We start from the raw sequence: 23,249 nt of genomic DNA on the forward strand, positions 1-23,249 counted from the left end.
TCGCATTATCCTTGTAGTAAAACATAGAGACAGAGAGAGGTAAGAAAAAGAGAGGAGTGGAAGGAGTTAAATTCAAGAAAATTACAAGTGATAGTCTAAATCAGCTGCATTAAATGCCACTGCAATATATTCTAGTCCCAAAGCAGTGTCTTGCACACCCTAACCACAAAATAAATGCTTATTGAACAAATAAATGAGCTTCCCCAACAATCAATAAATTCGAGAGGTCAGCTTAGCTATGGTTCACAGGCAATGGAGAGAAATCATGGAGACAAAAATGAACCGTGACATGATGCCTGAAATAGAAACTTCACATTCCAAGACACAAAACTCTTTAGTTTTTAAATGTTATAGATTATTCCAAAGAGATTTTGAGAAAATGGGAATGTGTTCTCTGGAATTTAACAGTCTTTCAGCATATCTTCACCTGAATGACTGCCTAATTTTGAAATACGGATTTAGAGAAAAATGCCAAATCACTTCAAATAACACAAATAACTGATTGGAGTCTGCCCCTGCCACTTTTTCATCTCCTCAGTGACACAACTTCCACAAAGTAGGTTGAGTCAATGTTCAGGTGGCCAGGTCCCTGGACAAATTTCCAGGCTTTGGCCTCACCTGCCCCCTCCATTTCCCTCCAAAATGTCACATTAGCCTGGAGAGAGCCAGAGGAATTTGCTGGTGGTTTCCATAAGGAATGAAACCTTCCATGGGCATTGGGAAGCCTAGTCACCCCCTCTCAGACCCCAGTCCAAATGCTAATGCAGCAGCTGATGGGAGCAGGACAAAAGGCAACAAAAAGGAAGGGCCATAGAAGTCAAAGCAAAACTAGAACATGAACCCCGAAACTCAGCATCAACAGCAAAACAGACCTCTACTCCTCTCCTCAGCAACCACCCAGCTGTATTTACTCATTTGCATTTCCCTGGAGATTTTCCAGAGCTGCTATGGCGGTGAGCCCTCTCCTTTGTTTGGTGAGGGAATGACTGCAGCTCAGGTTCACTCAGGTACAGCGGGCAGTTCTTTTCACAGAACACTGTCATCTATTCAAATATTTATTTATTCTGCTCTTCCTCATCTGTCAATGTACCTAAAGGACAGTGTATACCAGGCACTGTGCTGGGACTACAAGTGACTGGAACATATGTCACATGTGGATGGTGGCATGTTCAAGCTGTTTGATAAGTTGAGTTCTATTCATTCCAAAGGAATTTGATCTTTCCCACATCACATTGATGTCAGGTAGGAAGCAAAAACAGAGGAGACTCCAGCCAGCCCCTTTCTCTGTCAGCTTTCTTTACTCCACTGGTACATGATTAATGGACGTCATGGACTCACATCTCACTTCTTTGTATTTGGACCCATAGGGGTATATTTACCCCCTCCCACCCAACCCCTCAAATGTGTTTAACTCAATTGTACACCACAACTAGATTCTAAACATTATTGCGTCTTTGTGTTTGTATTAAGCAACTGTTTTCCTTGTTTCAGAATAATATATAAAGAACAGTACCCAGAGCCCACTCTATAATTCATTCCTACCAGTGTTATGTCTCTGAGAATGCTTCTAAAGGAATTTTGTGAGATACTCTGGCCCCTTCTCCAAGGATATCAGTGACAAATTCTTGGGCAGCCTACATATAATACAGAAAGATACTTAAAGAATTCTTGAGTTTGCTTACTCTTAGATAATACTTCTTCTTGGGACTTTTCTAAATTTACTCCTCATTGTGTGAAGGTAGCTTCCTGTGATTATTTTCAAATTTATTTCTTCATCCTTTGGAAATGTGCTGTAGACAAGTGATTCTCTAAGTGATCTGTGAACCCATGAGGATCCTCTCTTTAAGGAAATCCATGAGGTCAAAACTGTTTTCATAATAATTCCAAGGCATTGTGTGCCTTTTTCACTGTGTTAACATTTGCACCGATGATGCAAAAATTAATGGTGGGTCAAAGTGGCAGTGCTTTAACACAAATCAACACAGTGGCACTGAACTGTATCAATAGTCATTGTTTTTGCACTGCCACAAATTTCTATCTAAGAAAAAAATATGATGCAAATTTGGGCCACAACTTCTATGGGCAGTCTCACAGAGTCACTCTATGAGGGACTCAGTTCCAATGTTTTGAACTCAAGTCCCCTAAATTTGTCAAAAGCTTGCTCAACTTTTCAGTCTCTCAACTGAAAATTTATAATTATGTTCCACAATTAGAAACGTATAGGGGCAAAACATCCCCAAATACCCAGCTTACTTCTAGTTTTCCTTCATTGGGATTTTGTCTCCGTAATTCAGAATGGCCTTGGCAGTTCTCTGGCATTTTCACACTTGCTGTTTATATTTTATCCAGATTTACTAATTATTTTCAGTAAGAGAATTGATCCAAATTTACTCCATTACTAGATGTAAAACTTTTTCTGGTAGCTTTTAAGATTTTCACACTTCCTTAATATCCAGTAGTTTCTCTCTGGTATACATGTCAATTTGTTTTTTATATCTCCTTCTTGGTATTCATTGTTCTTTCTCAATCTGGATCCTATGCCTCCTTTCAATACCTGAACTCTCTAGCACCATGCTTTTTTAATATTACCTAACCACATTCTTTCAATTCTCCCCTTCTGGAAATTCCCTTAGACATTTATTTGGTGGGCCTCCACTTCTGTCCCCTATGTATTTCAACTTTTCCTCCAAATATCTATTTATTCTTGTCTAGTGCACTCCAAGTGGTTTCCTCAATTCTAATGTATTTCTCTCTCTTCTGTTGGCTCTCGAATACTGTTTAACCTACTCAATGTGTTTATGTTTTAATGACTGTATTTTTCATCTTTGAGAATTTCTATTATTTTTCTTTTCAGATATGTCTGTTCTCCTTCATAATTTCCTATGTAGTTTCTTTCATTCTCTTATGTCTTGATACAATCTTAAGTCTTTTTCAGGGTAGGCCTTTTTATTTCATATTGAAAAGAACTAAATCTTTTATCAGGCTCTATTTTTTTTTTAAAGTTTACTTATTTTCCCATGGTTGCAGCAGTATCCCTAAAGCTGGGACCATTTTGAGTTCATTAGTTCTGGAGCAGTTATGTGCTAAGGTCTTGTCTCTGAACTTCCTCACTGCATAATTAAAACAAGAGTTTCATCTCACTCCAGAGCATGATGCAGGCTAGGAGTTTTGATTTGTTATGGTTGAGTCTGTTTCCATCATGTTTACAACAGCAGCCTAATTCCATGCTGTTTTCTTGGCCTGGCACCAGAATTGTATCTGGAGATTTGCCTTACTATAAGGAACCCATTTTCAGCTCCAGGTTCAGAGCTCGCTGCCTTGGCTCCTGTTCTCACTTGGGATTTCAAGCCCTAGTTTTTCATTTGGTTTTGTAACCCTCTGTGCCATGTGGCTTATATACTTACTTTTTATATTGGATCCCTTTATTCCCAACATCTGGAGAATTTACATTTTGCTTTCAAAATAAACAGTGTGGTATTCTTTTGGTTTTTTTTTTTTTTTTTTTTTTTGCATGGGCAGGCACTGGGAATTGAACCCGGGTCTCCGGCATGGCAGGTGAGAACTCTCCCTCCTGAGCCACTGTGGCCCGCCCTAGCAGTGTGTTTTTCAAAATTCATCTTACATCTATAATTCTGAATTTCTATGTGTTTGGAGGTAAGGTTGGAGCAGGGAGATCACAGAATTTTCTCAGTGCTCTACAGAAAGGGAAAAAGAATATTCTTTAAACTTTTAAGTACAATCATGACTTTTCCAGAATGAAATGCTGGTTCTTCTGTCAACAATGTATTATATATATTCTAACTCTTATGTATTCTCCTGAGAAAATAAATAGGTAAAGAAATTAGATCAATAGCCGGAACCCAGGTTTAAATGGTACGTAGTATAGAGCATATTTGGTGATGGTAGTGGTGGAGGAATACGCTACCTTATACTTCATTCCAAAGAGGTTTATTATCATGCTTTCCGTAGACTCCATCATCAAGCAGCGTCTGCCTTCTGATCTGTAACTGTTGCAGGGCCTCCAGGGACCATGGTCAGGTTGCAGATGTGTGTAAAAGCATGACCCTACACACACAACCAAATTTTGTCAATGGACCTCATAGCAACCTAGCTGAAGAAGCCAGAGCATTCACTCAGCTGCAAAACTGGCACCAGGGCTGTCCCCCCCCCCCCCCCAAATTTAGTACCTAGCCTATAGTAGGATTCTAATAAAAAAAAATAGTTAGGTAATTGGAGGAAAAAATGATTAGGGGTGGGAATGAGTATGCTAAAACTACAACATAACTTGCTACAACTCCCAGTGAAGATACCCCAAAGTCATGGGCAGGAAGGGAACCTCAGCTCTGCAGTCCACATGGATCTGAAATATAAAACCAAAAACCCATTGCTCTTTCGTGACCTGCCTCCTAAGTATTTTGCCACATTGATAACTTAATGGCTTAAAATCCCTTTAGTTCCTAATGTGAAAGTTGTAATAGGGGCAGCAAGATTCATTATTTTTATTCTACAATGGAAAGGATACTACTGGCTTGGAAATTAAAAGACCTAGTCTTATAACCTTCAGCAAGTCCCTTCCCTTAGCTGGACTTCAATTTCCTCATCTATAATTGCAAGTGTGGGGTGCTTTGACCAGTTGACGTTGTGGCTCCTTCCAACCTGACCTGAGACCTTCTAACCAAAGTTAAAGTAATTTGAAAATTGTGTGATTGATTGGGCCATTTTTCAGCAATATGGCCATTTCCAAATAGCCAGTGGTCATTGACAAGATAAATACACGAGCCAGTTTATTCATAAAGTTTCTCCGGAACCAGCATCCAATTCATTATATTCTTCCAACAACACAAAACTCAAGGTTTACATTGGTACCAGCTTCCCTTGACAGAGTGCATTTTATTCAGAACTGCATTATGAATTACCATGAGACATCATTTCACTCAGCAATGGAATGCAACATTTCAGTAAGAAGAAAACTCCTCTACACTCAATCATGAATCTGTATGGCCAGAAGGGAAGTAGAAAATAATGCACCTGCTGCAGTTTGGGGAGAAATTCCCAGCAGAGGAAATGAGGCAATTAAAAGACTCTCGACAGGGATCAGAATCTGGAATCCCACTCCTAACTCTGGCACTTCTTGCCTTGTGGTTTTGAACATGTCACTTCATCTTGGGTTTCTAGTGAGTGAAATGGAAGGTTCTTTTAGTGATTTTCTAATTCTGATTATGTGGCAGAATCACCCCTGTAACCTTTTAGAAGCCGGATCCTGGGCCCCATCCAATATACCTACATCAGAATTTCTGGAAGTGGGACCCTGTCTTTTATTAAAAATCTTTCTAGATAATTCTGACCACAATCACAGAGACCAGTATGCTGTAAACAGAGCCCTCTTAGAGTTGATTTTCTAGGAATCTGTTAATGTATCCTTTGGATGACTTGCCTCCAAATCGCCTAATGATGTGTAATAAACTCTCAAATATCAGTTACAGGTTACTCTGAGGAAAAATTAAAAACAGCAACCGCAACAAAAAGAATGTCTCACAGACCTTACAGTCTGCTGAGGGATATAGACAAGTATAGAAGCTATTACAAAGCAAAGCGGTAAGGCTATGACAAGAGAAGTACAGAGTGTTGGGGAAGGGAGTTATTGGAGGGGCTTCCTGGAGGAAGAGACATCTAAGTTGAAACCTGAAAAACAAGGAGTGAGTCAAGAGGAGTGTTCCAATTGGAAGGAGCCGTTTGGGTAGGTGCAAGGAATACCCTGCCAGGATGGGCGGGCTCTGGTGAATTTGGATGGAACTGGACAGGAGTCGGGGAGTGAGAGCAAGAGGTAAGACTGGAGTATGTGAGGGGAAGTAGGGACCAGATCATGACTATTGGTCTCTGAGTTATCAGCAGTGACCCCACATAAGCCCCCCATTTGGAAACTTATGGAACCTGTAACAAAGCCTGGCAGGTGCAGCCGAACACCCAGCTGAGCTTGCCAGTGTGGTCCACATATTACTTTATGAACCGTGTGCTTTTTGCATCTCCCCAAGGGGAAGTAGAATCAGCCTAGTAATTGTGGAATTGTTATTTTTTCCCTCAATACTTGCATTTTGATGACTAGAGTTTCTCTAGGTACATTATCCCATTTAAGCCTCACAACTGAGGCTCAGAAATGTTTGAGCAACTTGCCCCAAGTTACAGGATTGAAATCCCAATCTGATTCCAAAGAGTCTTTTCTGTCCATGGCATCACACTGAACTTAATTTAAGATATTGCATTTATCTAACGAAGAACCAAGTATCTCCCGGCACTAAAAGAGGGGAAAACAAAACAAGACCTCTGGCATCCTGTGGTGCGTCTGTCATTTGCTAAGTGTGTAATCTTGGGGTACTCACACACTATTACTTGCTGGGTTTCAGTTGCCTTCTTTGCAAACTGGGAATAAAGCTTGCCATTCTTAAACTCACAAGATTGCTGTGAGGGTCACAGAATGGGTGTGTAAGGAAAAATAACTTTTGTTAATTGTAAAGTTGCCAATACACGAAAGACCTATTATGTGGCACATTCACCCCTGAAGGTATAAAAAATGATTGCCATCAGATCCCACGCTGGTAGAGACAGGCAGGACAGAGCCAGAAGAACCGAACAGAGTCAAATATTAAAATTACCGATCAGGAGAGGTAAATGGGTGCAAGAACAGGCTGGGGTGTTTGAAGGACATGTTTCAGCTGCTTCATAATTTTTCAGAACCAGTCTTGCCCGGACCCAACGTGGTATTCTTTACCTGTTTGCATCCTATAGCTAGGTTTACCTAAGATTCCAGAATCCATAGACTGCCCCCCGCCCCCAAACACACACGCGCACACACGTGCACTCCCCCTATCCCAGGGAGAGAGATCCTTCCCACTCCTAATATGTACAAAACCACCAGCCCCAAGGCCGGCTGTGGGCTGGCTGAGATCAGGGCTATTCTGGGGCAGCCCGTTTGCACGCTGATAGGGGAGGATTAATGAGACAGTCTGCTCATCCATTGCAATTAGAAACAACACTGGAACTATTCTGGGGCTATTTCTATGCGGGGAACTTGAACTGCTCATCAGCCTCTCTCACTCAGAGACCTGTGGATAATTAGGGCCATGTTAAATATAGGAGAACCAAGCTCGAGCAGCCCCATCTGTGCCGAGGCCTTCGGAGCGAGGATACTCTGTGCTCTCAGCTAGCACTCCAAGAGCAGTAGAAGGGAAATTTAGCTTCCACCTGGAGGACTTTGGTGCTGCTTAACTAAAGCTAAAAATGCCTAGCCTTTTAGCCCCACACGGGCTGACATACAATTTGGGGCTGAAAATCACATCAGTCCCAATGAGCACCCTGACATTTAAGGGCCTGACCTGATTAGCCAGGCCACAGGTTTGCCACCAATCCATTAATAAAGGACAGTTCAGCCTAGGGCTGAGGGCATGGAGTGAGTGCAGCCTGTCTATAAATCTTATATTTGAACAACAGCAACTTGGAATTAAAAAAAAAAAATGAAACGGGGGGAAGGATGCAATGGCCTGTGATGTGCAGTACCTCCGATGACACTGGGTGATTACAAAGCACTTTTCTATCCTTACGCACAGTACTTTTAAGTAAGGAGCTAATAGCACTGTGTTTCTAAGTGGTTTCTTCTGAACACAGAGCTATTTTTTTACAATATTGCTGGGAGGTAGGGGAACCTGAGAAATAACAGGTATTGTCATCTGCATTTTGCACATTTTATTAGTATCTCTATTTTCTAGAAATGCGAGTGTGGAGAGTAAAATCGGACCACAGGCAGAACCCATGTAGGTCCCAGAGAAGAGTCCACAAGGACCAGAGGGACCAGTGGCATTGGCTCTCCCTGGAAGCGTGTTAGAAATGCAGAATATCTGGTTAAATCCTACATCTAGAGGCAGACTCTGCCTTTTAACAGGGTTACTGGGTGATCTGAATGCAGATCACCAAGAGCCCTGCTACCCTGGAGTCTGGGAGGGTAGTGGACAAAGTAGGTTTTCCAATAAGTCCCAGCACTTTGAGTATACTGTGAAGTCGTTTGAGTGTTGCTGTGTCCTAGCTGTCTGTGCAGTGTGTGTATGTGTTTTCATTTCCTAGTGCTTGCAGATCCAAAACTTTTACAACTACTCAGGTTTCCAGGCTGGCATCTGAGGAAGCTCAGCTCATCTAACACCCATGCTGGAAACCCTTGATTGTCTGCGGCTGGGCATCGCCCTGAGGGCCATGTATTTGAAGGTCATGAGGTATATTTCTGGTTAAGTCCTGTGTATCCAATAAGCCTGATAAGGAATGAGAATTGAATGGTTCTAAATTGGGAGGGCCTCTCCCTTAGTTGATTCAGGATATTTAAATTGTACTGGTGATCACCAAATATTATAGGGACTCTTCACCTATTTGTTTACAGCTCAGTGACTGACATCCTCAAGAAAGCAGAGTGGCTTGGTGTTTTCCTGCAGCTGTGGATCTTGTCTCCATTGAATTGATTTTTTATGGAGGCAAACTCTGCCCAGCCTTGCAAAGCCCCCAGGGTGCTAGCAAGGTCCATTCTACCCTAGGAACATTCCTGGTCTGGAAACAACTGAACGGGGGCCAACTCTTGGTGAAAGTTGTCCCCAGCAGAGGTCAACTGCCCCAGATAGGACAGGAAACTGCTGTCTTTCCAGGCACGTATGCGTCTTGCTGGCTGTGAATGCCACCCTCAGGGCTTGAAGGCACTAAGACCCAGGGAGGAGGTATTCAGACCACAGCAGCTCAGCTGTTGAGACTGGTCCAGATTCTCCATATCTGATAAGCCATATGGCTCTCTATTTTTTTTTTTAGTTCTTTTGATTTTACCATCTCATGGGCTCAGGCAATCAAAACTACCCATATGCACTCTCTCCAAGCTGGCAAAGTACCAAGGGATAGCAAACACAGCACCACATTGGGAGTCAATATTCCAAGATAATTTTGCAGCCACTTAGCCCCATCTGCAGCTGACTGAAGGGGACTGGTGTGGGCATCAGAGGCACTAAGGCCACCCAGTTGGACTCTGTAGAGTATTATGAAGGACTATTATAATAAGGTGGGAAGCTGAATTTCTCCAAACTTGAGTTGTGGACATGTGCCATCCCTTCACCTCACATGGTCCTGTGATGGGAACCTCTAATGGCTCCAAATCAAGAACTATACCATGTATTATGCTACTGGCTATCACATGACACGTGGGAGGGAATTTTAGAAGAGGACTGTCAACACTGACTCTACTGCCTTAACTCCTGAACAATTTTCTCCTTGCCCAAGGAATCAGCATAAGTGCCAGCCTACCCCCTTAACAGTAAAGACCCAGGCCCAACTTTGTGTTAGGTGCTACAGGTATAGCAGTGAACAGGCAGGCATGGTCCCTGCCCTCATGGAGCCTACAACTTAGAAGGAGGCAGAGCTTAAATAATCAAATAAATAGTTGCATATTTAAAATTGTGAGCAAGTATAACAAAGGAAAATTTTAGGATACTACATATACTGGTGCGCTGGTAAACCAGACTTCAATAAATAAAGTCCTGATTTGTAGCATTTGCCAATTTCCAAGGTGTAAATACTTCTACCATAGTTGATTTCAAGCTACCAACAGTTGCCAGCTCACAAAATTCCAGAATAGCTAGCAATTTGAGTCCATGAGCCAGTGTGAAATGACTCCAGCACACCCCTGGGTTATAACATGATAGAGGGGAACTGAACTGGGAATCAGAGATTTCCTACCAATGTGAAATTTATATTGAAACTTTAAAGATCAGCAAGAGTTATCTAGCAAAAGAAGGGAGGCAAAATACCATACGAATAACTTGTGCAGACTCCAAGGTAAGAAGGAACATGATGTTGGAAATAAAGAGATAAAGCAAATGTGTTGGAACGTAGTGTGTGCCCACAAACCAGAAGAGATTGATAGTATTATTACTATCCCCATTTTAGACATAAGGAAATGGGCCTGCACGCAGGTTAAGAAACCCTTTAACTTGCTCCAGGTCACACAATTTCTAAGTGGTAGTGTAAGGATTTGAATCTAGGCAAACTTTCTCTAGATTCTACCTTATTATCAAGGGTATTTCCTGCTTTTTTAGCTGAGACTGGAGGAGTATACACAGGCCAAACTGCATAGTAGCTAGCAAAATCTGGAACTTTTAAGAGTAATGTCAAATCAGTGTCTAGGCTTGAAGTTCTTAACCCATTTGGTTAAGAAACCATTTGAAAAAAATCTGATGAAAAGTAAGTCCACCATAATGAATATGTTCAAACACATTCACAAAATTACATGTTGTTTTTAAGGGCACATAAACATCCAGAAGCCTATTTATATTCTTTCTAGTCTTCCGAAGACTGTAGGAAAAGAATACCTGTGGACTCTACCTTCTCCTGCTGCTTGCCTTTTACCTACTCAGCATCTTAAATAATTCTTTAGATCTAGTTCTTGCTCTCTGCCTGACATCTTACAAGATCCTTACTAGCTTTGCTTTCTATTCTTGGAATTAAAGTGTCCTGGGGCCACATCATTTAAAATATCTCTACCAAATTTGTTGGTGTAGAGTTTGAGAGATGTTGAGTTTTGCATCTCAACCTACTACTTGGCAATTTTATCCCCTGGTTTCCCCATGTGTTACACGGAAATGTGTGACTATTGAGGTTAAGTGTTTGTAGTTGTTTTTTTTTTCTTAGACCCATACTCTAGTACTTCTTTTATCAAAAGTACACAATAAAAATGTCCATTTGAAGTTCAGTAATACAATTTCTAATAAATCCATTTTGCATTGAATTGTATTTCAGGCTAAAATTCTAATATGATTATACTTTGTTCTGCTTTCAGTAAATGCTTCTGAATTCAAAAGAGATACTAAGAAAAGTGTTATGAGACCTTCAGAAAGAAAGCACCATTTAAATGCAAGCATTACGATTATAATGATAGTTATTTTGCTGCTATCCCACTATTGACCCTGACATTGCCCTTCCCCTACTTTCAACAAACTAATTTCTCCCTACCATAGCTTTAAGTTAGCTAAATGCAGAAAACAGTCCTTTGGTATACTGTCTCCATGAAATGTTGTCTCATGTAAAGGATACTTACTTTGGCAAAAATCAACGGGTTAAAATGGTCTTAGGCAGTAAAATACTGGGCTCTTACAACAAGCAAGGCATAGAACTGGGTGCCATAGGGCAGGCAAACTGCCTTCTTGTCCCATGGAATTACATATCAGAAGCCCTCAAAAGCATCATCTTCTTAATAAGCCACTGCAAGACACAGAGGAAGAAAATGTTTGTTGCATTAACAAATAAATGAATAAATGTTGGGGCCCAATGATGTCCAGCACTGGGAAAATCTCTTTCGTGAGGAATTTCAATCACTCATGGCCAGACTAGGAGAGGAAATATCTTTCTGATGACCCTTTTGGAACTAACATATCCAAGGGGCAGGAGTTAAAGTATGAGTTTTTTTGGTCTCTTCTCTTCTTTGAGCCTTTGCCTCTGCCTCTTTAGCATCTTTTCCTGATGGGGCAGAGGATAAGTCATGCAGAATATTGTTTAGTATAGCTCCCAGTGATGAAATGGATCTGTGAAATTTGATATAATTTTCTCTTAAACCCACTTTGTTGGGGGAAGTAACATTTATCCTCTCCCTTTGAATCTGGGCTAGCATTAGTGATTCACTTGAGGAACAGAATGTAGCAGAGGCGATATTATGGGACTTCTGAGTTTATGTGATATAGAAGCCCTGTAGCTTTCATCCAGGCCTCTTTGAATACTTGCTCTTGGAAACTAGCCACCATGTTTTGAGGAAGCCCAAGCATCTCCATGGAAAGGCCCATGTGGAAAGGAGCCAATACTCCAGTGGAAAATGCTGGCTGAGTTCCCAAGCAACTACAAGGAGCAACTTGCCAGCCATTGGAGCATGGTATCTTGTACATAGATTCTCCAGCCACAGTTAAAGTGCCCCAGGTGACATTTCTTGAAGCAGAGATGAGCTGTTCCTGATGAACAGAATTTCAGATTAACGAGCAAAACAAATTGTTTTTCTTTTAAGCCACTAAGTTTTAGAGTAGGGTATTATTATACTGCAATAGGTGAACTGTCTGCCAAAATAGTAAACAAAAAGCAATACTGGACCCCTAAAGGGATGGCAGAGATTAGTGTCACCAATAAGGACTGAAAAAAATGCCGAGGTGGAAATCTTTCCATTTATCTAACCTCTTTGGCCTATGCAGAACATAGGTGAACATTGGAGAATGTCAATGGATTTATAAAATCTCGGTCAGGTGTTGGCTCCAGTTGCAGCTGCTGTTCCACGTGGGCTTCACTGATGGAGCAAATAAACAGAAGTCCTGGCATATAGGGTGTAGCTACGATCTGGCAAGTGCTATTTCTCTATTAGTAAAGACCAGGAGCTAGAAAATGACAGCTTGAGAATCAAATCTAGTCTGCTATGTGAGTGTTTTCACAAATAAACTTTTCTTGGGTCACAATTACCCTCACTCATTTGTTACCTATGGCTGCTTTTGAGCTACAACTACAGAATTGAATACTTGCAAAAGACATATGTTAAACCATGGACTATGAAAAATGGTACATTTATCAAAATGTAGTTTCATCAGTTGTAAAAATCTCCCACTTCAATGCAACCTGTTAATAAAAGCATGGTATATGGGAATCCTGTATTTTATGCATGATTGTTCTGTAATAGACAACTTCTCTAATAAAGAAAAAAATGAAAGAGATGATATGTCAACCAAAGTATTTACTCTCTCATTTTTTACAGAAAATATTTGCTAATCCTTGGGAAAATGGTCTGGAGCCCTTTGTTTTCAGCTGGAAGAGCCAGAAATTCACCTTCAGTGTCATACTTTAGGGCTATTTCAGTTCTACAGTCTTATGTCACAATCTAGCTCCCAGACACCGTAACCGTCTCTCCATTCCACAAGACATCATGCGAGTACCTTTATATTAGTGATATCAAGTCGATTGGACCTTAAAATGAGCAGGATATAGTAAGTATGGTAGGTAACTTGTTAAGATAGTTGTATGCTAGAGGTCAGGGTAAAAAAACAAAACAAAACTTACAAAAATTCAGGGGCCTCCACACATGAAATTTTTAGAGGTCCAGTAGTTTGGAGCATGTCAAGATATGCTTTTCAGAGTGAAAGATAGGTTGCTGCATCTGGCCTCTCCTCTCATGAAGAGAGAGACCCCATTTTAAATGCACCTCTTCAGATTTTAGAGGGAACATACATTTCATGGGCCTGCTTCTTTAACTCATTTACAGAGTAAGTGTATGGCCATTAGTTTTGAGTGGGTCTCAGAACAAATGATGTCAGGACCCAGTAGATCCAATGGTGCTTGATCCCCTGTATTAGAAGGGGATCCCGTATGGAGCCATTTACTCTATAGATGAATCACACAGCCGATATGTAGGATTTTGGAGCAAAATTATGACAGCTTCTATGGAAAAATTATTCTTTTTTTTGGAACAACTTCTGGCTTCCTACTGGGCTGTAGTTGAAGCAGGAAGTTTAATGCCACCTGAGCTTCCCATGATGAAGTAAATGGCGTCTGACCCACCAAGCCACTAAATTGGACATGAGTAACAGCATCCTGTTATCAAGTAGAACTCAAATATATGGGATCACATTCAAGTTCAATCAAGGTACAAATAAGTTGAATAAGCAAGTGACTCAGACACCCATGACCCCTATTCCTGCTATTATACCTCCTTTCCCTAAATCATACATACAGACTGAAAGAAAAAAATGATTTTATTTATGGATAGTTTTGCATGATACCCTGGTATCATCTAAGAATGAATGACCTCATCACTGCAGTACCACCCTGGGGTGTTCTAGAAGAATACTCGGGGAGAAAGATTTTCCCAGTGGGCAGAACTTCCTGTAGGGCGACTGGTTATTCATTTTCCCTAAAAGGAAAGATAGAGGTATGAATCTACAATGCTTTATGGACAGTGGTTAATGCTTTGGCTGGAGGATCAGGGACTTAGAAAATCAGTGATAGAAAAGTCTGGGAAAGAAGTGGACAGCACTCCCTGAATTCCTAAGGGACAGTTGTGTCTACTGGGAGACAGAGTAATGGTTTCATGACACTAGAAACAGATACATCCTACGGGCCACTTTGAACTCCTCATACAGGTGAATCAACAAGGTGAGAAAGAGGGTTACAGTGCTGATTAAAATGATTGTGACATTAAAATGATCGGAAAAACTGAATAAGAGGCATCCTGGAATGCAAGGTTACCTCTTATATCCTCATGTCCTGTAATGAAAGTGAATAGAAAACAGTAATTCAGGTAGGATTGCCAAAATCTCAGACCCTTCCAGAATACTCACTTAGGTCATTCCAACACGCAAGGCACCCTGATCAGATGAGGTGCCTGCTGAGGACAAAAAATATATGGCAAAAGAATGAAGTTATAAGCACCAGCTATGACACATGATCAGGTGTAGAACTTAGGATAAGATTTATTAATATTAGTATTTATTTTAATATGAATATATTTGGTTATATATTAACCAATTTTTTTCTCCTTCGTCTACCATCTAATATAAAATGTGTTAAAGGTAATTATCCTTATATCTCAGTATTTATATTACAGGCTAGCAAAGGGATAATGAGTTTCAGCTAAAAGAGGAAAGATCATCCAAAATTGGATAAAGTTAACATATGGGCTATGTATCCTCTTTTGGGGAGAGGTTTAGTGTCTTCAACTATAGAAGTATAAGTGGCTGCTTCATCTTATTAGGTGGAACTGTCACTTTAATACTGTTTTTATTTAGAAGTTAGGTATTGTTATAAAAGGTATAGATGGATGCCAAGGGGTGAATAATGGTGGTTTTGCATGTTATCAATTTAGCTAAAATGGAAATGACACTTTTCAGAATTCCTTTTCCTCTTTCACAATGGGCTAAGGTCAACTTTAGGAGAAATTTGCAGTTTGGGAAGGCAGAAGTGAAACAGCGGTCATTACACTTTGAAGGGGGCACTGGGCACTATTGCAGCTTGCGTACATTTTTCACTAATCTGCTGGCTCACCTTGTTGACCTGGACCAGCGGCCACGATTACAACTTCCAAAGCTCTCTCCAAAGCGCCCCTTCAACACTGCAAAGTTCTGAGCCAGATATTCGTTCAGCAGCACAGCAAAGGGCGCATGATTATTTCCAAGTCACGTGCATCGTTGAGTTTAGTAAAAGGCAGATGTGGGTTGTAGTTTTTTTCCTGGATCCAGTTCTTTGCTCCCTCCACTTAATGCCTAGCTTTTCTCCCTGACTGCTGGCCCTGTTGACCTACGGAGACTTCCGACCCATAATTCTAGACAGAGGCACCCAACTCGCATTGACCTCTTTGCTAGATCCCAGAGTCATCTCAGCTCTAATCCCTAGAATCAACCCCTCATTCGCTATGTTTCCCGCTCATGATCAAAACCTGATGCATCTTTCTTGCCCCAAACTTTGGCAAAAGTTGTCCCAGAGGGGCAGATTGGAAACCAGGTGAAGCACTGGCATTCGCATTCTACCACCTCTGTGAAGGCGGGGGGGTCTTCTACAGACAGGTTTAATTTTGACACTTTGTTCTACTTTATTATTGCTCAACCTTCTGAGGGCCATTTGAAAGTCATCGTCTGCCACTAGCACCACCACCCCATCCATATATAACTATTTCTCCAATCAGAGCTTAAAAGCAAACTTCAAGCTGTATTTCCTGATATTATTGAATGTCACAAGTTTGAACCAAGACCTCAAATATGAGGTGTTGTGGCTTATTTATAACAGCTCATCTCCAAAGTAAAGGCTATTGCTTGATCAGTTTTCCATTCTGCTTCACAGACTTCTTACCACTGCAAAAGGGCTCCTTAAAGCAATTTATTGGCATTCTATGTTAGTCAGCATCTGGAGTGTGATTCAGATACTAATTCTTTGCATCTGTACATGTAATCTGACATGTTTTTTTTACCATATCTCATTTTCTCCTGTTTCACAGATTTTGTTGCCCTTTAGAAGCTCATCTTTCCCTCTTTACTGCCCACACGTGCCTCCTTGATTGGTTGCATTTCTTCATACCTACCATTGTTCATATCCTCAGTTTACCAACTTCCCTGCCCCCACCTCTGAGCCCCCCACCCCCGTCCTTGATCCAGTAGTAACTGACACCAGCTCTTCCGTGATTGTAAACTCTATATACTGGTTAATATGCAGTTGATTGGAAACATATTAAATATTGCCATAGAGGGGATGGAGCTGCTGTTTTGTCCAAGGTAAGGTAACAGTGCCTCCTAACATATTACAGACTCATTTATTAAATCATAAAATAAGCCATTCTGCATAAAACCACCGTGCTGAATTCTAAGAGTGATGCATGCATTGGTCACTCCAAGTCTCTTTCTCAGGAAGATGCACTCAATTATTTCCCAACCCAGCCCTGAGGCTCCCAAGTGCCTACTGAGGCCCAGAAAACTGGGGAGTCTGGTTTCTAGACTAATGACTTGGATAATCCGTATTATTTTCATCAAGTGGTTAGTGTTCCTCATGAAGCAATGGAGGCTAAGTGACTCAGAGCAGATTAGGTAAAAAGACCTGACTCCACTCAGAATTCTTGGTATGCCAATTGGCAGGATTCCCGTCTGCCCCAGGACAGACTCTCTAAAAATCATGAACTGCCCCAAACATAAATCATTTCCATCTCCTAGAAAAGAAACATCATGTTGATGCTTCTCCTTGAGTGTGTGTGTACGTGTGTTTAAGAAAGGGAATAAACCTTATGCAATATCTGAAATGCAACATCTGGACTTAGTAAAAAAAAAAAAATCTGGTAAATCACCATGTATTTTAAAACACTGATTCTATATCGACCTGACTCCTTAACTATGCTCTAGCACCAAGGAACTTGTTAGTTTGAAGAGCAGAAAGCACCTAAAGAGAAATTCACTTTTCACCTGATTTAGTACAACACATTATACTAAAGTAATTCAACAGCTCTCATTTAATCCTTCCAAATTCAGTATCCACTTTTCTAATACAAGAAAAATTTTAAGTTGTTTCTGTTTGAAAAGTTACTTCAAAAAATAAAGATGAAGAATATTTCACTATTGCAACTAAATGAGCAAATAAATGTTAAAGCAAATAAATGTTCACAAAAGTATATATGCCCAACAGAGTCATATAGAATTGGATATACTAGAATTCTTCAACTCTTTTACTCACCCCAAACAAATTTAAGTTTGTCATGAATCTCCCACATGGCCAAGTTCCCCTGAACATCTAGTCTTAATTAAAATTATGTAGGGTATACTGGATTGTGTTTCTTCTCCTTCCCCCACCTTCCAACCCTCAGTGGATTAGGAACCCAGCTATGCATCAAACAAGTTTTGTCATGAAGAAGCTATACTTATGAAACTGAGCTCAACTTGCTGGGAAAAGAACAGGAAGAGCCATTTGCTGCAGCATATTACATTTGCTGCAGCAAGATAATTGAGTGCCTCTTCCTGAGAAAGAGACTTGGAGTTGAAGGTTGCCGAAGGTGTCACTTGAGCAAGGAGCAATGGGGACCACCATCAAGACTCCCAAGTGGCAGACTGCCATGAATCTATACATATTTAAATAGCCCTGAGGAAGAGCACTGAAGTTCTCATTCATCGTCTCGCCATGACTTGGTTACCAAGGTCCAGAGGCTGGCACAGAATCTGCTTAATCTGAGGTCTCTCCAACCTACAGAGAATCACATTTGCAGAAGAAGATGGCAGAGTTTGTGGAAATGCAGGCGTTGGTAACTGGGCAAATCAACACTGGAGGTCTTTTACTTCCTTGCTAACTCTCTTTGGCTTCCCACTGAGAGCAAAGAATATTTTTCCTTCCTCATCTGTCTCCCCATATAAAGACTGTGTTTTATTTCCAATCGCGTTATATGTACAATAGATTACAAGAAGGTAAGAGAAGCTTGAAGTGGAGTTGAGAAAAAGAGAGGGGGGAGACACATCCCAAAATGAGTTTCATTTATATGATGAAAATAAATTTTTACACAATCAACAGAAACACACCAAGTATTTTTTTTTTGCGAAAAATATTTTTAAATAAATTTTTGTCTTTTTTTTTTTTTACATTCTGATATACATATGTAACAAGGTTTATGGCACTGTAACCAGAATCAAATCAAAAAAAAAAAAAAAAAAGGAAAAAAGGTGGGAAAGAAAGTAATTTGTTTTATTTCCTTTCTATCTCCAAGCTGGCAAATCTGCATTATTTGTCTGTTATTAGGCTGCCAGCTCTAAGTTGTTTGCACACTCAAAACATCATATTATTGCACAAGAAGCCAGTGAAGGCATATGGTAAAATCGTCAAGTTCCTTGCTATAGAAAAAGACAATCTTCTTAAACCCAGAGAGGGGAAAAAATAATCCCGAGCATAAACACACACAATCAACAATAACCTTGCCTCCTTAAAGAATGTGTGACGGGTTCTTAGACCACTTAAGCTGTCCTCTTCTTTTCTTTGCACCAGTGAGCAAAGCAGGGCTTGGTTTGTTTGGGGTTTTCTTTTCTATCTGGATGGCCCAGCAGATCCCAGGGCTTCATGAGCCAATGTCCTTTCTACTTACTTTTGATTCTTTTTAATTGTTTTAAAGTATAGTATCTTCGGTCTATGAACCTGCACAGACTATTTAGCCATAAACTCTACAAATAGCTTAAAAGAAAAGGGGTGGGGGAGAAACACGTTTTATTATAGTTTCATAATTGGCTTAAAAAATTACTTCTTTAGCCTCCCTGCTTTAGCAGTTTTGGGGAAGTGAATCTCAATGGCATCAAAAGTTAAATTCTTCTCACACTTGTTAAAAATAAACCAGTTTTTTTTTTCTATTCACAAACTTTACCCCCAACTGAAAAAAAAAAAAAAAGTCAATAATCCACTTTCGCTTTGTCTCCTAGTGGAGCACAGCAATCCCTTCCGTCCTGGCCGTGGTCACACAGCTGTCTCCACGCCCATCAGCTTTGGTGTAAGGATCCGTGGAGTCACACCGTTGTTCAGATCTTCCTCGAACTCCAGCAACTGCCCCATGAAGTTAAGGTTTGGGGAGATAATTGGTCGTTTGCCTTTGACAAATTTGTAGGCGTCGGTCATGGTCATCCGAGTGTGCTTCATCAAGTAGGCGATGACGATGGTGGCGGAGCGCGACACCCCAGCCTGGCAGTGGATGAGGAGCGCCTTGCCGCACTGGTGAGCCTCCTCTGCAAGAAGGGAGAAAGACCGGGGGTGAGCGCAGGACAGAGAGATGGAGGCACAGCCATTAGCTTTTGTCTATACTCGACACTGGCGTGTTCTGTAGGGAGAGAATGAATCAAAACAGCTTTTAGAACCAATGACGGGGCGGTGCAACGGTGGTGCAGTGGCAGAGTTCTCACCTGCCATGCCGGAGACCCGGGTTCAATTCCCGGTGCCTGCCCATGCCCCCCCCCCCAAAAAAAAAAGAAAAAGAAAAAATTTTACTAATAGTTATTTATGTATATTATGTCACAATCTCCAAAAGTGACTAAAACCAGTGTTAGTAACAAGATAGATTTCTACATTTCAAGAGAAGACTAGGTGAAAGAATCATTCCCAGTAACAGTTTACCTCATAGGTGGTGGTGGCGGCTGACTTAAGGTAGACATACAGCACAATCAATGTACAAGCCGAGCAAGCAACTGACTAGACCCTGACAGCTGTTCAACTTCTCCCTCCAATATTTATTCCATTTCTTTTCTGGAATCATAGTATTAAAGAAAGAAAGAGGAGGAGGAAGGGAAAGGAAAGGAATAAAGGAAAGAAGGAAGAAATGGGAATATGGGGGTAATATTATCTGATTCAGGAATAAACAAAGCAGCATAATTAAAGCCTAAGCCCAGACTCTGCTCAGCATATATTAGACTCTCAGTAAATGCTATTATGTTTATAAAACCTGCTGTGTTTTCCTTAAAACAAGACTGTGAGATTTCAGCTTATCCAACCGGTATTACAGTATAAACACAATTGTGCCTATACGGGCTGTGATTCTCAACTGTTCTTCAGGCTAAAGGCTGTTTGGGATTTGTCTTGTCTTCCCTCTGAAAAGGCAGGCAAGCCTGAATAATCTACAAAGAATGTGAGCGCTTTGGTTGAAATCCTCTTAAGAACAGGCATATCTTATGCTACTCATTAAATGGAAAACAATTTCTTAACTTCCCCCAACTGGAACGGTTAGATGTAATCGTAGTCAGAACACCATATACCAACCAGGAAGTTTCTCATCTGTATGAGGGCAAATATTTCTTCCCCAGGGCTCGAGGTTTGGCTAAAATGTTATTAGTAAAGAACTGGAGGTACCCCTGTATCCAAAAATATTGCCAGTTGTGAGCTAATGGGGCAATGTAAACACAGTCCCAGGGTGTTGTAGAAAGACCCCTGGCCTGGTTCCAAACCCTTCTCTGATGCTACAATTTCTGTGAACTTGGAGAATTCACTTCACTTCTATGAGTTTGGTGACCACTCAGAATTTCCTCCCAGACTGAATGCTCCCTGGTCCTGAGTTTAAGGCACAATTAGCAGGAAAAACAGCAGGACAAAGTGACCTGGGCTGCCAACTCGCCAGCAAATCCTCCAGACCCAATGGCTGGTAAACTCAAGGTTTTTTTTTTTGACAATGAAGCACGGAACATGAGTGTGTCCTCTTCCTGGGACCCAGACCTGGTAACAACCTGCTGCAATATTTAGGGAAAGTACTAGGCCACTCCTTTACGGTAAAAAAAGTTTGGTGTCAACTGAAAAAAAATGGCTGTTATGTGCCTGGTGTTCCCCAAATGATAATCTGAGCCTTGCAATAGTTCAAGACTATAAAAATACCAAAAGTTGAGGTGGGGATCAAGGTTAGGCTGCCAGTTGCTTCCTTTGGGAGATTAAAGCCTGCTGTCGCTAGAATATTCTGCTTGGGGAAGGAACCAGGGGACAAGACTTGACCCTTCCCCCTTGAGTGAATTTGGAGAAAACTGGAGGAAATCTATCTCATTAGCACCAACATACACACACCCCTTTTGCTACCCAATGTTTAAGAAGTGAGACAAAGCAGCCAGAAGTGAAAATCAACTCATCAGTCCTCACTCTTGTCTCCCTCCTCTGCCCCAGTATGATGACTCTCCTGAGAAAGTTTCCACAGAACTGGCTCTTGGGCAAGTGCTGCCTTTGCCACAGCCTCGTGTAAGGAGGGTATCTATACCACTTGCAAATCAGATTTAACCCAAGGTAAGGAAATCAGTGCACCTTTACCCTAGATGTCAAAGGCTTCGTGGGGTGATGCCTGTGTGTGCTTGGAGGTGGTGTCAGAGATGCAGCACGCTTTACTGCCTGCAGCACCAGCTTTGGCCTCCGGTTCCTTACTTTCCATCAACTCTTCTGGCCTGGGGGCGTATAAATCCTACCTCTTACCACCTCTCGTGGCATAAGCGTGAGGGACGAAGATCTCTAGCTGAACTGCTCCCAGCCAAACTGAATGACTGTTCTTTTACGCCCAGCCGGGAGCTCAGACGCACCGGATGGCCTGTGACTTCAGAGCCCCGACACACCTCGGGGCAGTTTTTTCATCTCTTTATATATAGATATATATCACAGGAATAAACCTCAGACTTGCAATCTCCAGCAGAAGCCTGCAGGGAAAAAAGGGCAGCCGGGGCTGAGAATTCCCGGCAGGAGATAGTTACCGATGAACTCAAAGGCCTCCTCGAAGTACTGGCGCAGGTTCTGCTTGTTGCTGTCGGTGGCCGGCAGCCGCTTGTAGCTCAGCAGGCCCTTCTCGTAGTGGTACAGCGGGAGGTGGGTGGTAACGTTGATCACGTAGCCGATGTTCAGCCGCTGCATCGTGTGCAGGTCCTGTGCGTCCTGCTCGTTGCCCAGGAAGAGGAAGGGCAGGACGGGGGTCAGCTCGGCGCTCTCGATGTCGGGGGTGGTGGGGACGGGCTGAGGTAGCGTGCTCGAGGCCGCGGAGGCGCCACTCTCCACCTCCGAGCACTCTCGGAGCTGGAGGGAGTTGTCACAGAGGTTTTCATGGTTCTGCTTGAAACTACTGAGTCCACCTGGAACCAGAACACAGAGAGGAGACATGACCCTCCCGGAGATATCAGGGCCGGCTCCACCCAAGGAGGCGGCATCCTTGCTGATGTGCATGTTTGGAAACAAAACAAAGCAAAAACAAAAGTGCATTTGGAGACCCACAAGCTTCGGGGGATATGACTGAATGCAGTGCTTGGTTTGGAAGTGTGCTGTTTAGACAAACTGGGGCGGGTTCCCCTGGAAAGAGTTCCTCGAGCAGAGTCAGGCAATGCCATTAGCAGCAAATCTGATCAGAAAGAGCCATATGCTCAGTGGCCTATATCGTCCCCTGCCGTCTGGGAACAGAGGAAAGCAGAAATGACCTCTGTGAATAGAGACCCTGAGGGGATCTTGGCACTGCAGACCTGTGTCCTGCACCCTTCAGGAGCTCACCCCACCCAAGAACGGCAGAATGGCCGAGAGCAGGGACCCTGGAAGAGCTGGACTGCCTCAGTTTCACTGTTGCCTGGCTCTGTGGCTAGGGAAAATTAATTCCTCTCGCATCTGTAAAATGAGGGCATGGGTGTGTACCTTCTAGTGTGACTGCGAATCTGGAATGAATGAATGCATGTAAAGTGCTTAGTACACTGCCTGGCACATGGTGTATGCTTAGTCACTATCAGCGGTTTTTATTAACAGTATTTATGTTACTTCCCACAAGCACAAGCAGTCAAGAAGTGCTTAGAAAAGAAAACAGGCAGGGTGGGATGGCAGCTTGTCTATATGATCTCCTTTTTGATATTCCCCATGGAGGTGCCTGACATCTGTCACTCCTGACTTCCAGGAGAAAAAGTCTGAGAGCAGCCCAGTCCCTGGTACTTGACTTTCTGAGGACAGTGCACACATAAACCTGGCAGGAAACCACTTAATGGATCCTGTGAATTCACAGCTCGAAGCTTCAGGCTCAGCTTTACTCCCCAGAGTTAAGGATTTAGGATAAAAAGTTTAAACTGAGCCTGTTGCACCATGTTTAAAATACAAACTTCCCCCTCAACAAGTGGAGTCTCACCTATAAGAACATATCCTCAGGAAACAATCTGACCAAATGCATTCAGCTAGATGCATGAAGACTTTCACTACCAAACTATCTGCTTTATGGAAAAGTCCAAATAATGACA

General features: G+C 41.9%; 1 protein-coding gene across 2 annotated transcripts in view; it reads right to left on the bottom strand.

Moving 5' to 3' along the window:
- Window positions 1–18,017: 18,017 nt before the first annotated feature.
- DUSP10 (dual specificity phosphatase 10) overlaps window positions 18,018–23,249 on the bottom strand; it is a 40,496-nt gene continuing 35,264 nt past the window's right edge. For both annotated transcript variants that reach the window (XM_077157913.1, XM_077157912.1), the window contains exons 4-5: window positions 21,744–22,115; window positions 18,018–19,262 (exon numbers count right to left, since the gene is read on the bottom strand). In XM_077157913.1, the coding sequence (XP_077014028.1) occupies window positions 18,997–19,262; window positions 21,744–22,115 (638 nt within the window). In that variant the 3' untranslated portion in view covers window positions 18,018–18,996. The remainder of the gene's footprint in view (window positions 19,263–21,743; window positions 22,116–23,249) is intronic.

This window comes from Tamandua tetradactyla, chromosome 4 (assembly GCF_023851605.1).
Source record: "Tamandua tetradactyla isolate mTamTet1 chromosome 4, mTamTet1.pri, whole genome shotgun sequence".
In the NCBI taxonomy this organism is placed as follows: Eukaryota; Metazoa; Chordata; class Mammalia; order Pilosa; family Myrmecophagidae; genus Tamandua; species Tamandua tetradactyla.